Here is an 18,633-nt window from a genome sequence, read left to right as displayed (position 1 = left end):
CTTGCTGCAATGGGGTTTTTGCTCAACACTCGACTACTGGTTTGTGTGTGGCCTGGCACAATGAGCCCCGGCCTACCTGGGGAGGTGTGGGGTTGGGTCCTCAGGAGAGCTGTGAGCAACATGTTTGGGCCTACTTCTCCTCTTCCTTCTAATTAGGGGAAGGCATTAGTAACTTCTGAGGACTTTAGTGTGGTTTTGTGTGCGGAACACCTGCGGACTGTCTATTTCCCAGCTTTAGGCACTTGGGAGAAGTAGATGTCTCTGGCACTTACTCACCCGGCCTTGTCACATAATTACTGATCTATTAGTGCCCTATTAGCGAGTGCTCAGCATGCCCAGGTGCTGCCCTGCGGCCTTGCAGCAGCAGTGTGAGGCAGGGAGGGAGGCTGAGCTCTGGCAGCTGTGGAGCAGGCCATGGCTGTGCTTCGTGCCTTTATTTACGTGCAGTCAGGGCTGTACAAGGCAGAGCGGGGTGCTGTGGCTTGGTTCAGCTGACCCCTGAAACCCTACAGGCCAGAGCTCCACCTTCCTGGTGCCCTTTTCCGTGGGGAAGGAGCCGCTACCAGCAGCTGGCTGCCTCTCCTTAGTCTTTTGTGTGCCTGAAACACTCAGCTGCTGCTCCAGAGAGGAATTAAGCATTTATCTTGACTGGCTCTTTTTCTTGTATTTGGGGGTTGAAGTTGTGCAGGTGTCAGGGAAGCTGAGCCTGGTGGGATGGGTCAAGCCTGTGTTGTATGCAGAGGAAGGGGAAGCATGATACTCCAACCAATCTTTGAGCTATCCGTGATTTTGGAGTCAATCAGAGCTGTGCACGGGTGTCTGGGCTCATCCCCAAAGCACTTTGTGGCTCTCCCTTGAGGGTTTGGGGTTAGAGGTTGGTGAAGTGTTTGAGCTGTTGTGCAGGGTTTAGTTTCACCTGTTCGGTTGCTGTGACGGCACCTGGTACGCAGCAGTGTTTGTTCTGGGCTTTGGGGGCATCTCCTGCAGGATGTGGTTGTGGCTGGTGGATGTGAAGTCACCTCTGGAGATCTTCAGCTCCACTTCCTGCTTGAACGGAGCTGGATGGAGGAGGAACAAAAAGCACTGCAGCACAATCCCAGTCTTGGAGAGATAGGACAGCCTGGAAATAGGGAATAAACCTTGTGATTTCCCCTGGGTTTGGTTCAGTGTGAAGCTGGAGGTGCACAGTCAGTCCAGGTGTCTCCAGTCGGAGGAGGTGGTCTGGTCTTCTACAGCCCTCATCACAGCACCTCACTGCTCCGTGAGGGTTTCTGCCCACCCTTGTGACCCCAGCGTCGCTGTCCATGCTCTTCTGCAGAGGGAAGCTTGGCTGTGCTCAGCCCCATCTCCTCCCCTCCATGGGGTGAGAAGCTGCGCATCCTCTGCATCCCCACGGACAGCAGGGCACGTCCTTCGAGGTGAGATTCCCTGGGAGGCCACCGAGGAGTTTCCTGGGCCCTCTTGCATGTCCCTGCACCAACACCAGGCTGGGTGTGGGCCCCAGAGCCCTGCTGCCGAGCTCCTGGGGTGGGTGCCCTGCTGGGTGAATCCATCCTGGTTTTTGGGTGTCTGCTCTGGGTGCTCAGCGGCCTGCCCGCGGGGACGGATGGGGATGGCTCCCAGCGCCCTGCCCTTGGCTGACAGGTGTCTGCACGCGGAGCTTAATCCCCAGTAATCCCCCAGCCTGTCGGGCGCAGCCAGGCGTGAAACTGGGAATGGAGAAACGGCAACTGGGTCAAGGAGAGCCGGCAGCCGCGTGCATCCCTCGGCCTGTGTCCGTCTCCTCACCGGCTGAGCTAGGAGAGCAGAGACCCCTGGTGCCACGGCTGAGTCAGGTGCAGGCCCAGGCCGCGCACGTGGAGCTGACGGGCCCGTCGTGCGTCAGAGGCAGCTCTGCCCGGAGCGCAGGGCGCGTGGTGGAGCCGGGGTGATGCATGTGGGTGAGAAACGCCGGGATGTGTGACGGGTGAGGAGCAGTGGTGAGTCAGTGCCAAAACGGGAGCCTTCTGCTCGCAGTGCCTGCTTCGGGAGCCTCCAGAGAGGCTCTGGGGCAGGTGCTGCGCGTGAAAGCTTGCTGTGGTTGCTCCACAGCATCCTGCATGCCCGGGCTGTGTGATCCCCTATCATTACTGATCGTGCCTAGTCCCAAGCCACCAGATTCTTATCTCCACAGGACAACGAGTTGCCTTGCTCCAAATGCAGCTGGAATCCACTGTCACTTACAGCCCAGCTGGCTCCAGCTACGTAGGGTGGGTGGGAGCTGCAGCCCGAGATGTGGCTGAGAGAGGAGGGAGCAGGAGACGGGTGAGGACTGGGTGCTCTCTGCCTCTCCAGAAAGGAGTCACCGAGGACCAGAAGGAGCGAAGGAGCAGCACCCAGCTTGGCTCCCACAAGGCCTGGGACCAAATCCGTGCCTTGCCAGGATCCGTGCCTGGGCAGGCAGCTCCTGACGGATGCCAGGCCTACTCCTGATGCCAGCCTTCCTCCCGCCCACGTGGCCACGGCCCCCGGCACTTCCTTCCCCAGCAGAGCCCCTGGCAAGCTCGGCAGCTCTTCTGGCTCCTCACGTTGGACACAGGAGCCTCCCTGAGCCTTCCTAGGCTGGCTCCATGGCATCTCCTTGCTTTGCTCCCTGTGAGGGTGCAGGGTTATGGATGGGAGACACCATGCCATCGTGCTCTCATCCTCAGCGGATCCCCCACGAGCAGTGAGCCGTGGGCAGTGACCTTGGAGGAGCTGATGTTGGTGTCCCATGGCGCAAAGGGACAGGATGGGTGGTGCTTCCATCCCAGACGTCCTGCTGGGGGTATGCTGATGGCACGAGGTGGCTGTGTCCCGGAGACACCTGGTGCCTCACGGCTCAGCCACCTGCCCTGGAGCTGCTGCTCACTGCCCATCGTGTGCCAAGCCATGTCTGTAAGCAGCCGCAACAGGTCCTGCCAGCCTCCTCGTGACCCGGGCCTCTGCCAGGGAGCCCTGTCATGTTGTTATCAGCCCTTCCTAAGCCACGTTTGCTCCCCACCTTTTCCTCTTGGCTATGCCCCAGCCCAAGGACCCTGGCAGCAGGATGCAGGCACACCGGCAGGTCAGGTTCCTCACCGCATGGGAGCTGGGGACTGAACCACAGCACCCTGGGCACCGTGAGAGCACGGCCGGTTGGAAACAGACCCGCAGCCCCAAACCTTACCGTGCTCGGCTTGCCCATGTTGGCCAGTTCTGACCACCAGCAGCGTCTGCAGGGGCTGCCTGGGGTGCGCAGGACTCTGCCCATGTCTCCCTGCACGCCCTGCCAGGTCCCCAGCTGAGATCAGGAGACAGCAGAGCAGGGCATTAAGGACAGAGGCATCCCAAGGAGAATGCCAGAGTGGCTGGGAGTTATGTGGGATGGCCAGGTTGATTTTCCTGGAGCCAAAAAGTTTGAAGCCAAGCTGTCCTTGGAGACTTACTTCTGTCCAAATTGGAATTCTCCCCAGAAAATTCTTTTTTTTTCTTTTTTTTTTTCTTTTTTTTTTTTTTTTTCTGGGAGATCAGAACAGGTTTTGCATCCTCGCTTCACCCAGCCATGAGAAGTGCTTTGGCCCCTGTAAGTTGTCAGCTGGAGCCTCCCGTGTTCCTGCAGGGCTGTGCTGCCCAAAACAGGGAATCTGGGGCTCCTGGGGCAGTGGATGTGCATGCGAGCTGCTGTGAGGGGATATTTCTGTCCTTCCCAACCAGCTTGCCACATCACAGCCTTTGTCCACAGGCCTTTTATTTTGCATTTTCCATTAAGGTTCACCTCTAGAGGTGCTGTTTTTCATGGGTTTGGTGAGAGCTCATGCAGGGCACGCAGGCAGATGTGTGAGGGGCTGGCACTGCACCTGGGCACGCTGCTGCTGGGGCTGCTCTGAGGCAGGTCAGGGCAGCTCGAGCCATCTTAGGAGGTGAAACTGCCAGGGAGAGCCCCGCAGGAGCAGAGACCGCAGTGCAGGGTGTGCGGGAATAGAAGGCATTTGAAGGCACAGCACAGCCTCCTGGAGGACCTGTAGTTTTGGGGATGGTGGCAGGCGGCTTGGAGCCAGGAAAGCCCGGGGGAGAGGAGCTGCTGCTCCCAGGCAGCCCGGCACGGCTGCAGGCAGAGGGTCCTGCGGCTTCCCTGCTGCTGCTGCAGGGCCTGCAGCCACAGGAGGGGTGTGCAGGCGTGAGCAGGGCAGGGGGGCGTGCTGGTGCTCCCCAAAAGACCCAGAAATGGAGAGGCAACTCTCCTATCTGTGTCTCTGGGTATGCTGGCATGGGAGGTGCGTGTAGAGGAAGCGTGGCAGGGCACTGGTGTCGGCAACACGACCTCAAAACCCCAGGATGGTCTCGTCCAGCTGCACGCAGTGGCCAGGGCATGTTGTGCTGCCCTGGTGTGTGTGCTCAAGGGGATTTGGGTTTTGAAACACCGAGAGGCGGAACCTCCCCTTGATCACAGGGGCTCGGGCGGGTTTAATTACAGCACGAGGTGGGGACAGTACCAACTGGCTGGCATGTCAGTGAGGCGGGATGTGTACAGCTGCCTGCACGCACCTGGGAGGAAGAAGGAGGGGATGAGATGGGGTCAGGGGGTTGGATGCTCCCCTCCATCACCCTCTGGCTATTTTGTCTTGTGGTGCCAAATCTGGGTTCCTATCCTGGACCATTTTCCAGGCTGTGCTGCCTGCACCCCGCAGGTAGAGGGCACGGACCGTGCTGCACAGGTCCCAGTCTCTGACACCCCCAGCCTGGCACTGCTCGGAGAAGTGGCGTAGTCAGGGAGCGTGGATTTCAGAATAATGCGGCTATAAGGCAGAACGTGTTTGAAGCCCACTTTTCTCACATCGCGGTGATGTGGCCTGAGCTCCGCACTCAGCTCCTGTGCAACTTGGCTTGGCGTGGCTTCTCCAAAGCCCAGCTTCAAGCTGCTTTCAGAAGGCCTTACCAGGGAGAGCTGCCCAGGACGCCTGGGGGCTCATCACAGCCGTCTGGCACAGCAAAGCTCGCCTGGTTTAAAAAAAACACTCTTTTAAAATACACATTCTATTCTGGCTCGGGCAGAGCTGCCCTGTGTGTCCAGGGTGCTGCAATCCCAGCTTGGCGCAGGCGTGCCTCCTGCAGGTGACACGCGCTGGGCAGCCTCGGGAAGGGCAGGCTCCCAGCAGAGGTACGCATGCATTCACCCGTTTGACTCACAGGTGCAAACGCAAGTGCCACTGCTGAGGTCAACGAGGAAGCCTCTCAAATTGCTGTGCAGCTCGGGACCGTGTCAGGAGCCTTCCTGCCTCGTCACACGGCTCCGCGGGACAGCTCTGCTGCACCGACGGGGCTGGGAGGGAGCGCTCCTAATCCTGGGCGTGGAGCGGATGCGGAGGGATGGGCGTCAGCTCCCTCGTCTAGCCATGTGCTGTCCCCAGGTGCGTGCAGCTCTTGGGCCACCTCTCGCCCCAAAGGCTCACCTCAGCCGGCCCTTGGCAGTCGCAGAAGCGCCGCCCTCACGAGCCCCCGTTGGCGCTGGCGGTGGCAGCGTGCTCCGCGGGCACATTTCCGTATGTGGTCCCTGGAAGGCACAGCTGGGGTAACGTACAGTGCTGTGCAAGGCCGAGCATGAGGATGCTAATAATGGGGCCTGCCTCCAGCAGCTCTGCTCTCTTCCAGCAGGATGTGGTGCTGGCACTGGTGCTCACTGGGCCAGAGGCCGCAGGAGGTGAGGTGCACCGAGGTGCTGGAAGGGCCACGGCACGCACCGGGCACGTGCAGGTGTCAACCACAGCTCACCTCCGGGCCAGACAAGGGAGGTGGCATGTCCCACCAGGGACGTGGTACCACCAGTACCCCTCAGCTTCTGGCCCTAAGGTGGCTGGGGACCGCGCAGGTGAGTGCCCTTGCCAGCTCTGTTACCCATCTGGGTGGGGGCACCCTCACGAGGCTGCCCACGGCACGGAGCTGGGGGCAGTGCCTGGCACCAGGGGCCCTTGACGGGCTGGAGAGGTGGCTGGTGGCACCGCAGGCAGCTCAGCGAGGCAAGCACCAGTTCCTGTCCCCGGGGCGGAACAAAGCACCAGGCCGTGCTGGGAAGCAGCCTGGCACAAAGGGACCTGGGGTCCTGGTGGACCCTGAGCTGATTGAGCCAGCGCCGTGCCCCTGCTGTAAGAAAGCAGATGATCTCCAGAGAGTCCCGAGCCAGAAACCCCAGCTGTCAGCGTGTGGCAGCGCGCATCCTGCCTTCCTCGGGGCTTTGTGCCAGCAGCGGCTCCTCTCCGCGCTCAGCTCCGCGCGGTGGTGCTGCGGCCCCGCTGTGCTCGCTCAGGGCTGCTTCGGAGAGCTCTGTCTGCGGGTTTCCTCGTGGTGGTGTGTTCTTTTTTTTTTCCCTTGGAGCAGGGATATTCAGAGTTTAGAGAGGACCGCAGAGAGCAGAAGTGCCTGCCGCTGTCTCCTCTCGCCCCCAAAGGACAGGCTTAAACTTGTCTTCAGCCCAGACTAAACACCACCGGCACCAGTTCCTTCCCCTTGTAAAGAAAAGACGGCAACAAAGGATGTGGGAGACCCTGACTTTTCATTCCGAAACCCCGTGGCTGATTTCTTTCCCTTCTTTTTCCAGCCTTTGAAAGTGACCGTGAGGAAAGGGCTGAAGGGGTTGCAGGGAGGGTTTGTGGGGGGCCAGGGCAGCCCCCCGGGTGGCACCCCTCCTGCCTTGGATCCAGCGTCACAGCAAGGAGCAGACCTGCCTGTCCTGGCGGTTTTGCTCAAAGCTCCAAGTGCGGTCTGGGCAGCCCGCAGGCCCCGTGGGACACGAGCTGGGGCTCCAAAAGCACGGGTCTCGGGCTCTGTGCCGACAGGCTGCCCCTCGGGGGACCTCAGCTGTCATCGGCACGGAGCGACGGAGGTGGACGTGAGGGAGCTGGCGCCCGAGGGCTGTTGTTCCCTGGGAAGAAACCAGCACTGCCAGCCTGCGGCACGGCATCCGGCCCCGGCCGGCTCCCCGGGGGGGGAGAAGGCGCCTCGCACCCCCAGGGCTGTGGTCCCAGCCTTAGAGCCAGCATCTGGGGCTGTCCCCCGTGCCTCAGGCACTTCATCGCTCACATAAGTCGTTTTCTTCTTGCCTGGCAGCTCCAGCCGTGCTCTTCAGGGGATGGGGATGGGGTGGGGTGGGATGGGGTGGGATGGGATGGGATGGGGTGGACTAGATGATCTTGGAGGTCTCTTCCAACCTAGACTATTCTGTGATTCTGTGACGATTCTGTGGGATGGGATGGGATGGGATGGGACGGGATGGGACGGGATGGGGTGGGATGGGACGGGGTGGGATGGGATGGGGTGGGATGGGATGTGCCACCTGCACAGCTTCCCTGTGTCCCAAAGCACACGGAGGATGGGAACCATGCTGGCGCTGGGGACAGAAAGCGAGCCAGCGCCTGGCACCTTTCTGTCCCCTCTCACGGGACGTGGCGCTGTGACCCACGGCGCTGTGACCCACGTTGGTGTGACCCACGTTGGTGTGACCCACGGCGCCGGCGGGCCCAGCTCACAGCCCCCCCGAGAAACCCCACGCGTGGCCGCACGGCGGGGTCTCAGCACCCTCAGCACCACCCTTTGCAGCCGGTTCCCCCCACGCGTGACCCCCCCGGGCTCCGCGCCGGGCCTCGCCCCCCCCCTCCCCGCTCTCCCCTCCCCAATTTCCCCGGCCGGGGGGACTCGGGCTGCCCCCGGCGCGCCGCAGGTGGGAAGCACCGCCCGGGGCGGCCCCAAACCCCGACCCCAGGCCCGGCCCCGGCTCCGCCCGCCGCGGAGGCAGGCGGGGAGGGAGGCCGGGGGCGAGGCCGGGAGGCCGGCAGGGAGGCGGGGGCCCTGCCCGGCCCCGCCCGCGCCCTCCGCGCCGCACCTGAGCGCGCAGCGGCGTCCCCATCCCCATCCCCATCCTCATCATCTTCATCCCCATCCTCATCCCCATCCTCATCCTCACCCCCCCCCCCAACCCTCCCATGGCGCTGCCGCTGCTGCTGTGCCTGGCGGCGCTGGGAGCCGGCTGCCGGGCAGGGCCCCCCCCCGGCGGCCCCCCCGGCCCCTCCGCCGAGCCGCCGCTGCAGGACGAGGCGGACAACCAGGAGAACATCCTCTCGCAGGTCCGGGGGGGTGCCCGCGGCGGGCACCGCCCGGGGGGTGCCGGGGGGGGTGGGGGGGTGCCGGTACCGCCCCGGGATGCTGCCCCCGGGGGCACTGGGGGGAGCTGGGGGGTCCCTGGGGGGGTGTTGGGTGGGCGCGTGGGGGGGCTCTGGGTGCCCGGAGAGGGGCGTCCCGTGGCCGGGCTGTGCCCCCCCCCCCAGAACTGCACTGCGTGCTGTTGTCTGCCCTCCGGAATAGCTTTTGGGGGTGGCTGCTGGCAAAACCCCGTCCCGGTTACGTTCGGGCTCCCCCGGAGCGCTGCCTGCGGACCCCCGTGAAGGAAATGCCCGGCGTTGTGCGGGGCTGCTCGGCGGGGCCGACCCACCGCCAGGTTTCGCTGCTTGTAGGGTTATTCCAGCCGCCCCAGCCCTGCTTGCCCGTGCAAAGAAGTCTCGCCCGGGGCAGCAGGTGGCTTACGGGGCGGCTGTTCCCAAAAGGACACAAAGCACTAAGGGACAGCGGGATGGGCTTCGCCCCTAAAGCTCCTAGTGCCTGGGTCCATCTTATATGGACAAGAAGAACACCCCGGTGGAGGAAGGCAGCTTTCCCCATGTAGGCAGGGGGGCAGAAAGCCCAGCGCTTTGTAGGGGACTTGGGCACCGGTTTTGGGATGGTTCCTCAAGGCTCGGGGCACTGTGAGGCTCCCCGAGGGTCCTGACGGTGCCGGCGCTCAGCTGCTAGGTGACTACGACAAGGTGAAGGCGGTGTCCGAGGGCTCCGACTGCCGCTGCAAGTGCCTGGTCAGGCCCCTGGGCCGCGGCGCCTGCCAGCGGATTAACGAGGGCGCCTTCAGAGCCGAGGACTTCTACACGGTGGAAACCATCACGTCGGGACCCAGCTGCAAGTGCGCGTGCGTGGCCCCCCCGTCCGCCCTCAACCCCTGCGAGGGGGACTTCAGGCTGAAGAAGCTGCGGGAGGCGGAGAGCAGTGACCTGAAGGTAGGAGCACGGCTTGAGTGTTCGGGGTCCTTGTGCCTCCTGAGGGTGCGCTGTGAGAGCGGGTGGCACTGGCGACGTTCTCTAGGCACCAGGGGACAGTCTGCTGTGTGTGGGCCCAGAGGCACAAATTGCATTTTCCAATAAAGTCATCCATCCAGGCTTGGGAGTGTACAAAAAGCCTCGGGGAAACTGCCACCACCAGCTGGCGGGCGTCAAAGCCCTTGTGGATGGATGGATGGACGGACAGAGGGACGGGTGGACAGCAGTGCTGTCCCCTGCCACTGCCGCAGCAAGGCTCCCGGGACAGAGCTAGGGCTCAGGGAGCTTTCAGCACAGGTTGCCTGCTCCAAATCAAAACCAGCTCAGGAGTACGGCCCCAAAACGTGGCCAACTCGTAATATTCATAGCAGCTTTTAAAAATCCCTTTTTTCTTTTTCTTTTTTTTTTTTTTTTCCCCGCTATTTCTCCCTTTAAAAAAACCTTTTGAAGCCTTCTTCTTCCTATGCTTTGGAAAACAAAACTTTGTTACTCCCATATCCACACGTTCTCAGTAAGAACGAGGCCAGGACTGGCTCAGGCAGCTGCTGTGGATGATTCCCCCACGGCCCCGCTCGTCCCCCCCTGCCCTCGGTGCTGCGCTGTCCCGCAGCAGAAGGGCGCCCCGTGGGATGCTCACAAAGCTGGTTTGGTTTCTGCAGGCTGAAAGCCGCTGATGTGTCAGCACGAAAGTGTGCCACAGTGCTGGCGGGGACGGTGGCGGGGTGGGTTTTGTCCTTTTTAAACGCTGGCACTTCTGTGTTATTCAGATTTCTCTCCCTTTTCCACACGCGGCGGTATTTGCCCCAATTCCTCCTGACCCATGCTGGATGCCCCACCACAGCTGGTCTAGCAGCTCTGCACAATGGGCTTGTTCCCATTAATTTGGAGCTGGGGACGTGTGGGTTTGTTCTGATTAACTCGGAGCTGGGGACGTGTTTCGTCCCGTCAGGCTGCAGGCAGTCAGCAGCTCCCCGTCCGAGCTCCCTGCGGCGAGGGAAGACAAACAGGCACAGCAGACCACCCGTCGCTGCGGGGAAGGCGCGATCACGGTCTGGAGTTTTTTGGTGGTCCCTCATCCACCGGAGAAGCCCACTCGGCTGGCAGCGCCGTGCCCTGTCCCCGACGGCCGTAATCCCCCGGGGAGCGCGGCCACGGCTGGCTCCAGCTGCCGCTCCCCAGGGACCGCTCGCAGCCAGCCGCGGTGCGAGCGCCGCCGGCCCTCTAGGAACTGGCCCCGGCTCCCCAGGCGTTTCGCAAGGACCCGCGGCCAAGCCGCCTCACAGAGCCTGCCCGAGCACTGCACACGTGGGGAGTGTCTTTGCTGCGAGAGCCCGGCCATGGGAGCTGTGAGAATGGGCTCACCGGGCACCGGCACGGGAGGCTCCCCAAAACGAGAGGCGGGCAGTGCTGGGAGCACCCCAGTGCGTGCATCAAATATATGTGTGGGCTCTCAGAGCGGTAAAACCAAACCCACGGTGGGCAAAGCGAGGGAGATGGAGTTAGTCGGTGTGTGCACATCGGCACGATGCATCGGGGAGGGTCAGCCCGGGGCAGCTGAATCCAAGATCCCTTTTTGTGGGATGGCAGCTTGCTGCTGGTCCTCTGCTGGCGGATGTGGCTGGTGTTCCTGGGGGCTTGGTGCCTGACCTGCAGCACCATGCGCGTGCTCGGGAGGGGCTGGAAGACACTTACGGAAGTCTGCAACCTTTGTGCCGCTGGAAGTGATCCAGCCTGGAGGGAAAGTGCGTTTCTCCAGGGGCTGTGCATGTGTTGTGTCGGTAGTGCCGGTCCAGGTCTCAGTGGAAAGTGGATGCGTAGCCATGAAACAGTCCTTGTCTCTTGCTGCTGGCACAAAAAAAACCTTTCCCTTGCTGTCAGCTCCACTGGGAGACTGCAGAGGCCGAGGAAGAAGCCGAGTGCTGCCAGCAGTGTTGCCTGTGTTTGTCCCATGTTTATGGGGCTCTGGTGATCAGCTTGAGGCTGTTGGGAGGAAACCCCACCTCCTTGCAGGGATCCCCATGCACTGACAACGCTTTTTGGCTGTCAGGGCCACGAGGTGTGCAGCGTGGTGCTGTACACGTGGGCCAGGGGGAGCAGGAGGAAGACAGTGTGCGGTCCGGGAGCCCTTCCCAGCCAGCCCGTGCCCGTGCCCCACCACAGGGCTCCTCTGCCCTCTGCTCCCAGCAGCGGGGCTGGCACGGGGCAATGCGGGGCTGCACGGCCATCCCCACCCGGGTGGGACCAGGGCAGGGCACCTCCATACGGGGGCTGTAAGGAGGAGGCAGGAGGCAGCATCCCTCGAACAAGGTGGTTCGCCGGGGAAGCCGGCTGTTACTAGGCTGGCGCTGAACTCCAGCCCCTGCTTGCTGTTGCCGTTGTGAGTATTTTTATTTTTTAACAAGCTTCTCCTGGTTCCAGGAAAAACAAGCACGGGATGGCAGGAGCTCAGAGTCTGATCTCAAACTCATTTTATGTGAGCTGTGGTTCGCTTGTTGGCTCCTCGGCTGCCAGCCGTGTCACTTGGGGAGCTAATAAGCCCTGGGGACGTGAGCGCCGCGCTCCCCTCGCACCCAACCCGCTCAGTGCTGCGCGCCATGTCCCTGCCTGCCCTGGCGGGCTGGGTGGGCTGAGGTGTTTGTCCCCTCCAGGTGGAAGTAAGGACCATCAAGAGTAGCCCACCGTCCCCAGATGCAGAGTGCTGTCTGTATAGGGACAAAACTGCTCTTTACTAAACCTCTTGTGCTTGGATACGCGCGCTACCCTTGAGTTGTGGCTGCGGAAACCCTTCTGGGTGCTTCACAGCAAGCGCCTGTGCCTGACGGTGTGCTCTGTTTGCCTTGCAGCTGTCCTCCATCATGGAGATGCTGGAAAGTGCCTTCTACGGCTTGGACCTGCTGAAGCTGCACTCGATCACCACGAAGCTGGTGGGCCGGGTGGAGAGGCTGGAGGAGGTAAGGCAGGCCCCGCTCGCCTTCGGGCTGCGGCCGCGGTTGAAACCCTGTACCCGGTGCCTCGGGCGGGCTCAGAGCCTCCTTCCCGTTCCTCGGCGCTGCTGAAAGATAGATATGGTTCAGCATTCCTCTGGCTAGCACGACGCAGGGTGGCAGTTCGTTGTGCCATGCTCAGCTCCGTAGGCCCAGGTTGCAGACCAAGCAGCGCGGCGCGCTCCCCGGGGCCGTGTCTGGGGCAGCAGTCCCGCATTCTTGTCGGAGCAGCACAGTCCCGTTCGGCTGCGGCCAGCAGCCAAGAAGCGGTGATTTATAAAGCCAAAATTCCACTTGCAAAGTGTGTTGGGAAGGCACGGGGTGCTCCGCCTCGGGGTCAGGCAAGAGACAGCCGAGAGGAGCACGCTTGGCCGCGAGCAGCCGGCTTTCCAAACAGGGTGTTGACCCAAAAGGAGGAAAAGGGTTTTGAGGTCTGAAAATAATAAAACACCGCTGTGAGTGCTTGCAATCCCACCCTCCTCCTGCGGTTTGGCTTGTTCCCCAGGTGTTGTTGGGGCTGCTGTTGAGTCCTGGGTGAGGAAGGAAGGGGAGCGGTGACACGGGGCTGTGCTGCTGCTGAGCGGGGCTCGGCATGGGGGGCGTCCCGCCCCGTGGATTTGTGCAAGCCTGAAGCCAGCTAGGTGAAAATATCGGCTTGGAGGCTTGGGAAGTGCCACGGAAAGCGTCCCTGTGCTCTCCCTGCTCTCGCTCTTCCACCGGTGCCCGCTGAGGATGCTGTGGGCACAGCCCAGCTCCGGGCACTGCCCTGCGGCTCCCGACATTGCTGCGAGCAGCCGGGGCCTGCAGAAGGCAGCGGGGCTCTGCTTGCCTCCTGCCCGGGGCTGGCACCTCCCAACGGGTCAGCTGCAGGCAGCAGCTGGGAGCAGCCTCCTGTCACCGGCCTCGCACCCAAATTCCTGCCCGCGGGACCGGGTGCAGGGGACAGCTGGGTGCTGGGGGAGGTCCCGGCATCGCTCCCAAGTGTCGGGCCCCCAGGCGAGAAGGGTTTTGGCAGCTGCTCCCTGGAGAAGCAGCTGAGCGGCCCCAGGGAGCATCACAGGGCACTGTGTCGGTGGTGGCCCTCTGCTCACAGGGAGAAGGATTTTGTCCCCGTCGACCAGATATTACACTAAATAAGTGACAAGGGCACAGGACAGTTGGAAAGAGCCATGCTCCCCGAAGGAGGAGGGTGTCAAAGCTGCTTCTTTCTCTCCTAGGAGAGCATCTTAAATCTCCCCTCTTCCTTTTCTTACTGCAACAAAAGGCTTGCTGAGAAGTCCCTGTGTTACAGGACTCAGCCTCAAAATTAAACGCAAATCAAAATTAAATGCCCTATGGGGTGGCAGGCTAACTGGGCTCGGGTGGGTATTTTTGGAGGGGAAGGGACTGCGAGTTTTCTCTAGTATGACAAGGTGTCGTACACAAATGCTGTGGGATTGACCCCCAGATCTGTGGTCTGCAGAGCTAGCATCTCCTCTGCTTCGTCGTCAGCTCGCAGCTGTTGCTTCAGCTGGCAGCTCTGAGGTCGCAGATGGAGGTCACGGCGGATTTTAGGAGAGATTAATGGCAGGACAGATTCGAGATGAAGGATTGGGGGAACTGCCTCCAGGCTATGTGCAAAAGTGCTTTGATTGATGTGCCGTCTACTCGAGCAGTTGAAGATGTAGAGGACCAAGAAGTTATGAGCTGAGACGGCAGCAGCCCCTCGGTGCCCAGCCCCAGGGAGAAGCAGGGCCAGGAGCCCAGAGCTCCCCGCCTCCAGGGGTCTGGGCTGGGGTGAAGCCCCTCTCTCCTTCCCAGGGCATGTCCAGGAACTTCACGCAGGATGGACGTGGGGTGGGAGCCGCCGTGGAGGAGCCTCTGCAGGAGCCCCAGCGCCGGGAGAACTGCTCCAGCCTCATCTCCAACAGCCTCCCTGACATCGAGGGCTCGCTGCAGAGGGACGCGGAGGCTGCCTACGTGCACACCGAGGTACGGCCGCCTGGCACCAGCCCTGCTCTGCCTTCCCCCTGCCCCCAGCACCACACCGTAACGCTGGGCACTCGAGGCAGCCCGGCACCGGGTTATTTCCCTCCCCGCTCAGCAAAGCCCGGCCCCAGCCTGCTTCTCCCGGCACGGCCCAGCTGCGGCCGGGACGTGGGAGGCAGCGGGACCGGGCTGCTCCCCGCGCCTCCCCCTCCCGCTTTTCCAGGTCGGAGTGCTCGGAAAGACTGATGTCATCGCGGGGCTGGCTGGGAACCGCTGGGAAGCCTTTGATTAGCGGGGCTCGGGGGCTCCGGGGACGGGCAGCACGTTGCTTTCCATCACGAGCAGCTCCCTGCCAGCTCCTGCGCCTGCAGGCTCCGGGCAGAGGCGTGGGCATCCCATGGGTCTGCCCCACATGGGGATGTTCCTGTTGGGGCAGGGGTTTCTGTGCTGCAGCTGCGATGGGCAAGAAGGGTGTCTGGGGGGGGAAAGGTCCGCCAGGGGTGTCCCGACCCCCTCACTGCCCTGGCAGTATGAGCCGGGGAGGCTTTGTGCTGCTCTGTGCCCTGCTGCGGCTCCTGGCGCTGCAGCCTCTGCCCCCCTGCCCTCGTGATGCCCGGGACCCCAGGCTGCTCTGCCCGTGACGGGGGGACACGGCTGGCAGGGGGGTGCCTGCTGGGGGTCCCAGCCCTGCTCGGGCAGCGGAGCAGAGCGCGGGGCCGTTATCACCCCGAGTGACCTCATTTCCCAGCACTCCCCCTTCCGTGCCGTTAATTGCAGCAGGGCTTCGAAGGAATCCTGGGCCCGTCTCCTCAGCCAAATGGGCACCGCTTCAACGCTCAGTCTGTCTTTCCATTTTGCTTTAATGAGGTGAAATCCCGCAGCCGTGAGCCGTGGCTGCTGCGGCCCTGGGCCTCGGCTGCCCACCATCACTCGTGATCGAACGCAGGGCACGGCAAGCCCCGAGGAAGGGTGGCACGACCGGTGCCAAACCCCTGCACTTCCCCCAAAATCCTCCCGTTGAGGCCCATCCTGTAACAAGCTTCCCATCTCCTGCAGGGCAAGTACGAGGAGAGGTTCCTGAAAGACGAGACCATCTCTCAGCAGATCAACTCCGTCGAGTCCCTCCCGGAGCTGCACCTTGCTCCGGAGGAGGAGAAGCCCAAGCAGCTCCTGCAGAGGAAGCTGCGCCTGCGGAGCCGGCCTCCTTCCAAGCCCACCATCGTGCGCGGGGTCACCTACTACAAGGCGCAGTCCAGCGAGTCGGAGAACGACATCGAGGAGCAGCGTGAGTCGGGTTCATGGCTCCCCCCAGCAGAAGCAGCCTCGTCCCCCGGGAACGCGTGGGCACAAAGTGCGTGGGGACGCCGTGGGGGACATGGTGGCTGCGGGAGGCGGGACAGGAGCAGGGGGCTGGGGGACGGGGCGCGGAGGTGCTGGGTCAGGCTGCTGGCAGGGCAGTGGAATGAGCAAAAGGAGCGAGCCGTGGGGACGGATGAGCTGCTAATCCAGGAGACGTGGTTTCTGAGAGGAGGCCAGAGCAGGAAAACTGAAACTGCAGGATGGAAATAAAGGGGCAGGAGATGAAAACGTGGGGTGGAGATGAAAGCTGCTACCAAGTCCTACTCCTCTCAGGGGTGTTGTGGGGCTAAAGCTGGGCATGTTGATCGAGAGTGGCAAAACCAGTGGGCAAATGTGTTCGCAAGTCATTGCCCTGCCCAACTCTTATTGGCTCAGGAAGCTCCAAAGCAGCCAAAAAGTTTGGGTTTGGGCACAGCGGCAGGGGGCTCTGGAGCTGCCTGTGGGTGCTGCTGCTCCGGGAACTGGGGCTTCAGGGGATTAGGGGAAAAATGGGTGGATTTAGTACAAGGAGCGTGGGGAGGTGGGAGGAGGAGCGGGGCTCCGCTGACGCCCGTGTCTGTGCGGCAGAGGACGAGCTGTTCAGCGGGGACAACACGGTGGATTTGCTGATCGAAGACCAGCTCCTGCGGCCCAGCGGGCGGGCGGGCGAGGGCGTGCGGAAGCCATCCCCGGTGGGGTGGCCGCCCACCCCCAGCAGCGACCCCACCACCGCTGCGCCGGCCACTGTGCCCCTGTCCCCTGCCGCCTCCGTGGGGCTGACGCCGGACCCCACCACCGTGAGCCGGCCGCCCCCCACCCCGGGGACCACGAGCGCCCCATCGGGGCTGCCCGAGGAGGGGACCCCACAGCTGCCGACAGCATCGGCCAGCGCGGTGGCACCCACGGCCACCGAGAGCCTGCCCGCAGCCACCAGCCACGTCCCTAGCCCCGCCGTGGCCACCACCGCCCAGACCCCGTGGGACATGGGGACGAGCCCTGAGCCTGGCACGGGGAGCAGCCTGGGACCCCTGGAGCAGGCGAGCACCCCCGAAACGCCGGTCAGCCCCACGATCCCCGCCACCCCGAAGCAGGCGCTGGAGGAGGAGGACATCAGGAACATCATCGGTGAGTGCTCCTGCGTGTGGCCACGGGCCTTGCGCCCCTCCTGCTGTGCCCTCGGGGACACACCTGGGTTTGGTCCCTGGTGGGAGACGCTGGGCGGTGCTGTACTGGGGCACCAAGTTTCACTTGTTAACTCTGGAACCTACTGAAGCCCCCTCCGTGGTTTGAGGGGGTGGAGAGGGGTGATGCCCGCTGCCCCCGGGGAGCGTGCAGCTGCCCTGCCTCCAGCCTGGCGAGCCCCTCTCTGCCCGCGCAGGGCGCTGCAAGGACACGCTGTCCACCATCTCGGGGCCCACCACCCAGAACACCTACGGGCGCAACGAGGGGGCCTGGATGAAGGACCCCCTGGCCAGGGAGGAGCGGATCTACGTCACCAACTACTACTACGGGAACACGCTGGTGGAGTTCAGGAACCTCGACAACTTCAAGCAAGGTGGGGTTGCGCTGTGCCCGTGTCCCCGGGGCTGTGCCAGGCCCTGCTGGGCTGGCACAAATACTGTCCCCATTCCATATTAGGGTTGGGAAGGACCCTCGTGGGTGGTGGTACCTGGTGTGGGGTTCACAGCATGGGGCAGGTCCAGCTGCCTGTGGTGGCTGTGACCTTGCTTGTCACCACGGGACGTGGGGAAGGGGGTGCAGGAAAGGGAGGACTTCACCAGCATGGTGTCTGTGCCTCTCAGGGCGCTGGAGCAACTCCTACAAGCTCCCCTACAGCTGGATCGGGACGGGGCACGTCGTCTACAACGGGTCCTTCTACTACAACCGGGCCTTCACCCGCAACATCATCAAATACGACCTGAAGCAGCGGTACGTGGCCGCCTGGGCCATGCTGCACGACGTGGCCTACGAGGAGTCCACGCCGTGGCGGTGGCGGGGCCACTCGGACGTGGACTTCGCCGTGGACGAGAACGGCCTGTGGGTCATTTACCCGGCCATCAGCTACGAGGGCTTCAACCAGGAGGTGATAGTGCTGAGCAAGCTGAACGCCGCCGACCTCAGCACCCAGAAGGAGACCACGTGGCGGACGGGGCTGCGGAAGAACTTCTACGGGAACTGCTTCGTCATCTGCGGCGTCCTGTACGCCGTCGACAGCTACAACAAGAGGAACGCCAACATCTCCTACGCCTTCGACACGCACACCAACACGCAGATCATCCCCCGGCTGCTCTTCGAGAACGAGTACGCCTACACCACGCAGATAGACTATAACCCCAAGGACCGCCTGCTCTACGCTTGGGACAATGGCCACCAGGTCACCTACCACGTCATCTTTGCCTACTGAGCCCCCAGCCACGGCGGGGCACTGCGAGCGAGGGGCCACCAGCACCTTTGTTATTATTATTATTATTTTTATTATTATTATTATTATTTTGTACAAATCAAAGAGTAAATGATTTTTTGTCGTTTCAAGCTGTTTTTTATGGCGGATTGTAGATCGATCCCCAGGCCAGGACCACCCCCTTTGTCTGGTGTAACCTGCTCCTGATCCCCGGGGCAGCGCGGAGGGGCCGGTGGCAGCAGGGCTGCTCCTTTGGGAGGGGACGCCGGCCTCCGCGCACGGAGGAGGAGGAGGTGGCCCAGACGTAGCCCCCCTGATGAGCCTTTTTTTAGCTGAAAACCGTCAGCACCAAACCCAGAACCTGGTGCAAAGCTGGCCTTTCTGCTGCAGGCTACAGGTCGCGGCGGGACGCTGGTGTCCTGGCGGAGGGGCAGCGTGTCCCCGCTCGGGACCACCCGACGGCCAGCAGGTGCTTTGGAGACCCCCCTGTACGACGCGGCTGCGAGCGCAGCCCCGGTGCTGGCACTTACGCTGAGGACTGTCCCCTCTCCCCCTGGAGCCCTCTGCAGCCTGCCCCGGGGGGCTGCGGGTGCCAGTCTGGGAGCCAGCAGCGGGAGGGGGGCGCTGTAAATACCTGTAGATGACTTCTGTTTGCGCGCTCTGTAACCCCAAATCGTCCCCTTTTGGGATTTGCCGGGTGATGCTCTGCTGGAGGGCACGGCCCTCGCCTCCCCAGCCTGGCACCATCTTGTATTTACCTGCTGTTAATAATAAAAGATCAAGTACCTTTGCAACTGTCTGGGGCTTTCTT

At 62.6% G+C, this 18,633-nt stretch overlaps 1 protein-coding gene across 2 annotated transcripts; it reads left to right on the top strand.

The window, feature by feature from the left end:
• The first annotated feature begins 7,859 nt into the window (after positions 1-7,859).
• Positions 7,860-18,612, top strand: OLFML2B (olfactomedin like 2B). Of its 2 annotated transcripts, none has more exons than XM_067001180.1 (8): positions 7,860-8,114; positions 8,829-9,092; positions 11,975-12,082; positions 13,916-14,086; positions 15,140-15,434; positions 16,010-16,546; positions 16,800-16,976; positions 17,224-18,612. In XM_067001180.1, exons 1-8 carry the CDS (start codon positions 7,974-7,976, stop codon positions 17,823-17,825), a joined length of 2,295 nt encoding a protein of 764 aa, XP_066857281.1. In that variant the 5' UTR covers positions 7,860-7,973; the 3' UTR covers positions 17,826-18,612. The 2 variants fall into 2 exon arrangements, with proteins under 2 accessions (XP_066857281.1, XP_066857282.1); XM_067001181.1 differs by having other exon boundaries at positions 7,864-8,114; positions 15,140-15,368.
• Positions 18,613-18,633: the final 21 nt, after the last annotated feature.

This window comes from Anser cygnoides, chromosome 8, assembly GCF_040182565.1.
Source record: "Anser cygnoides isolate HZ-2024a breed goose chromosome 8, Taihu_goose_T2T_genome, whole genome shotgun sequence".
Taxonomy (NCBI): Eukaryota; Metazoa; Chordata; class Aves; order Anseriformes; family Anatidae; genus Anser; species Anser cygnoides.
The sequence above is the reverse complement of the archived record's forward strand: the minus strand, read 5'-3'. Positions and strand labels throughout refer to the sequence as shown.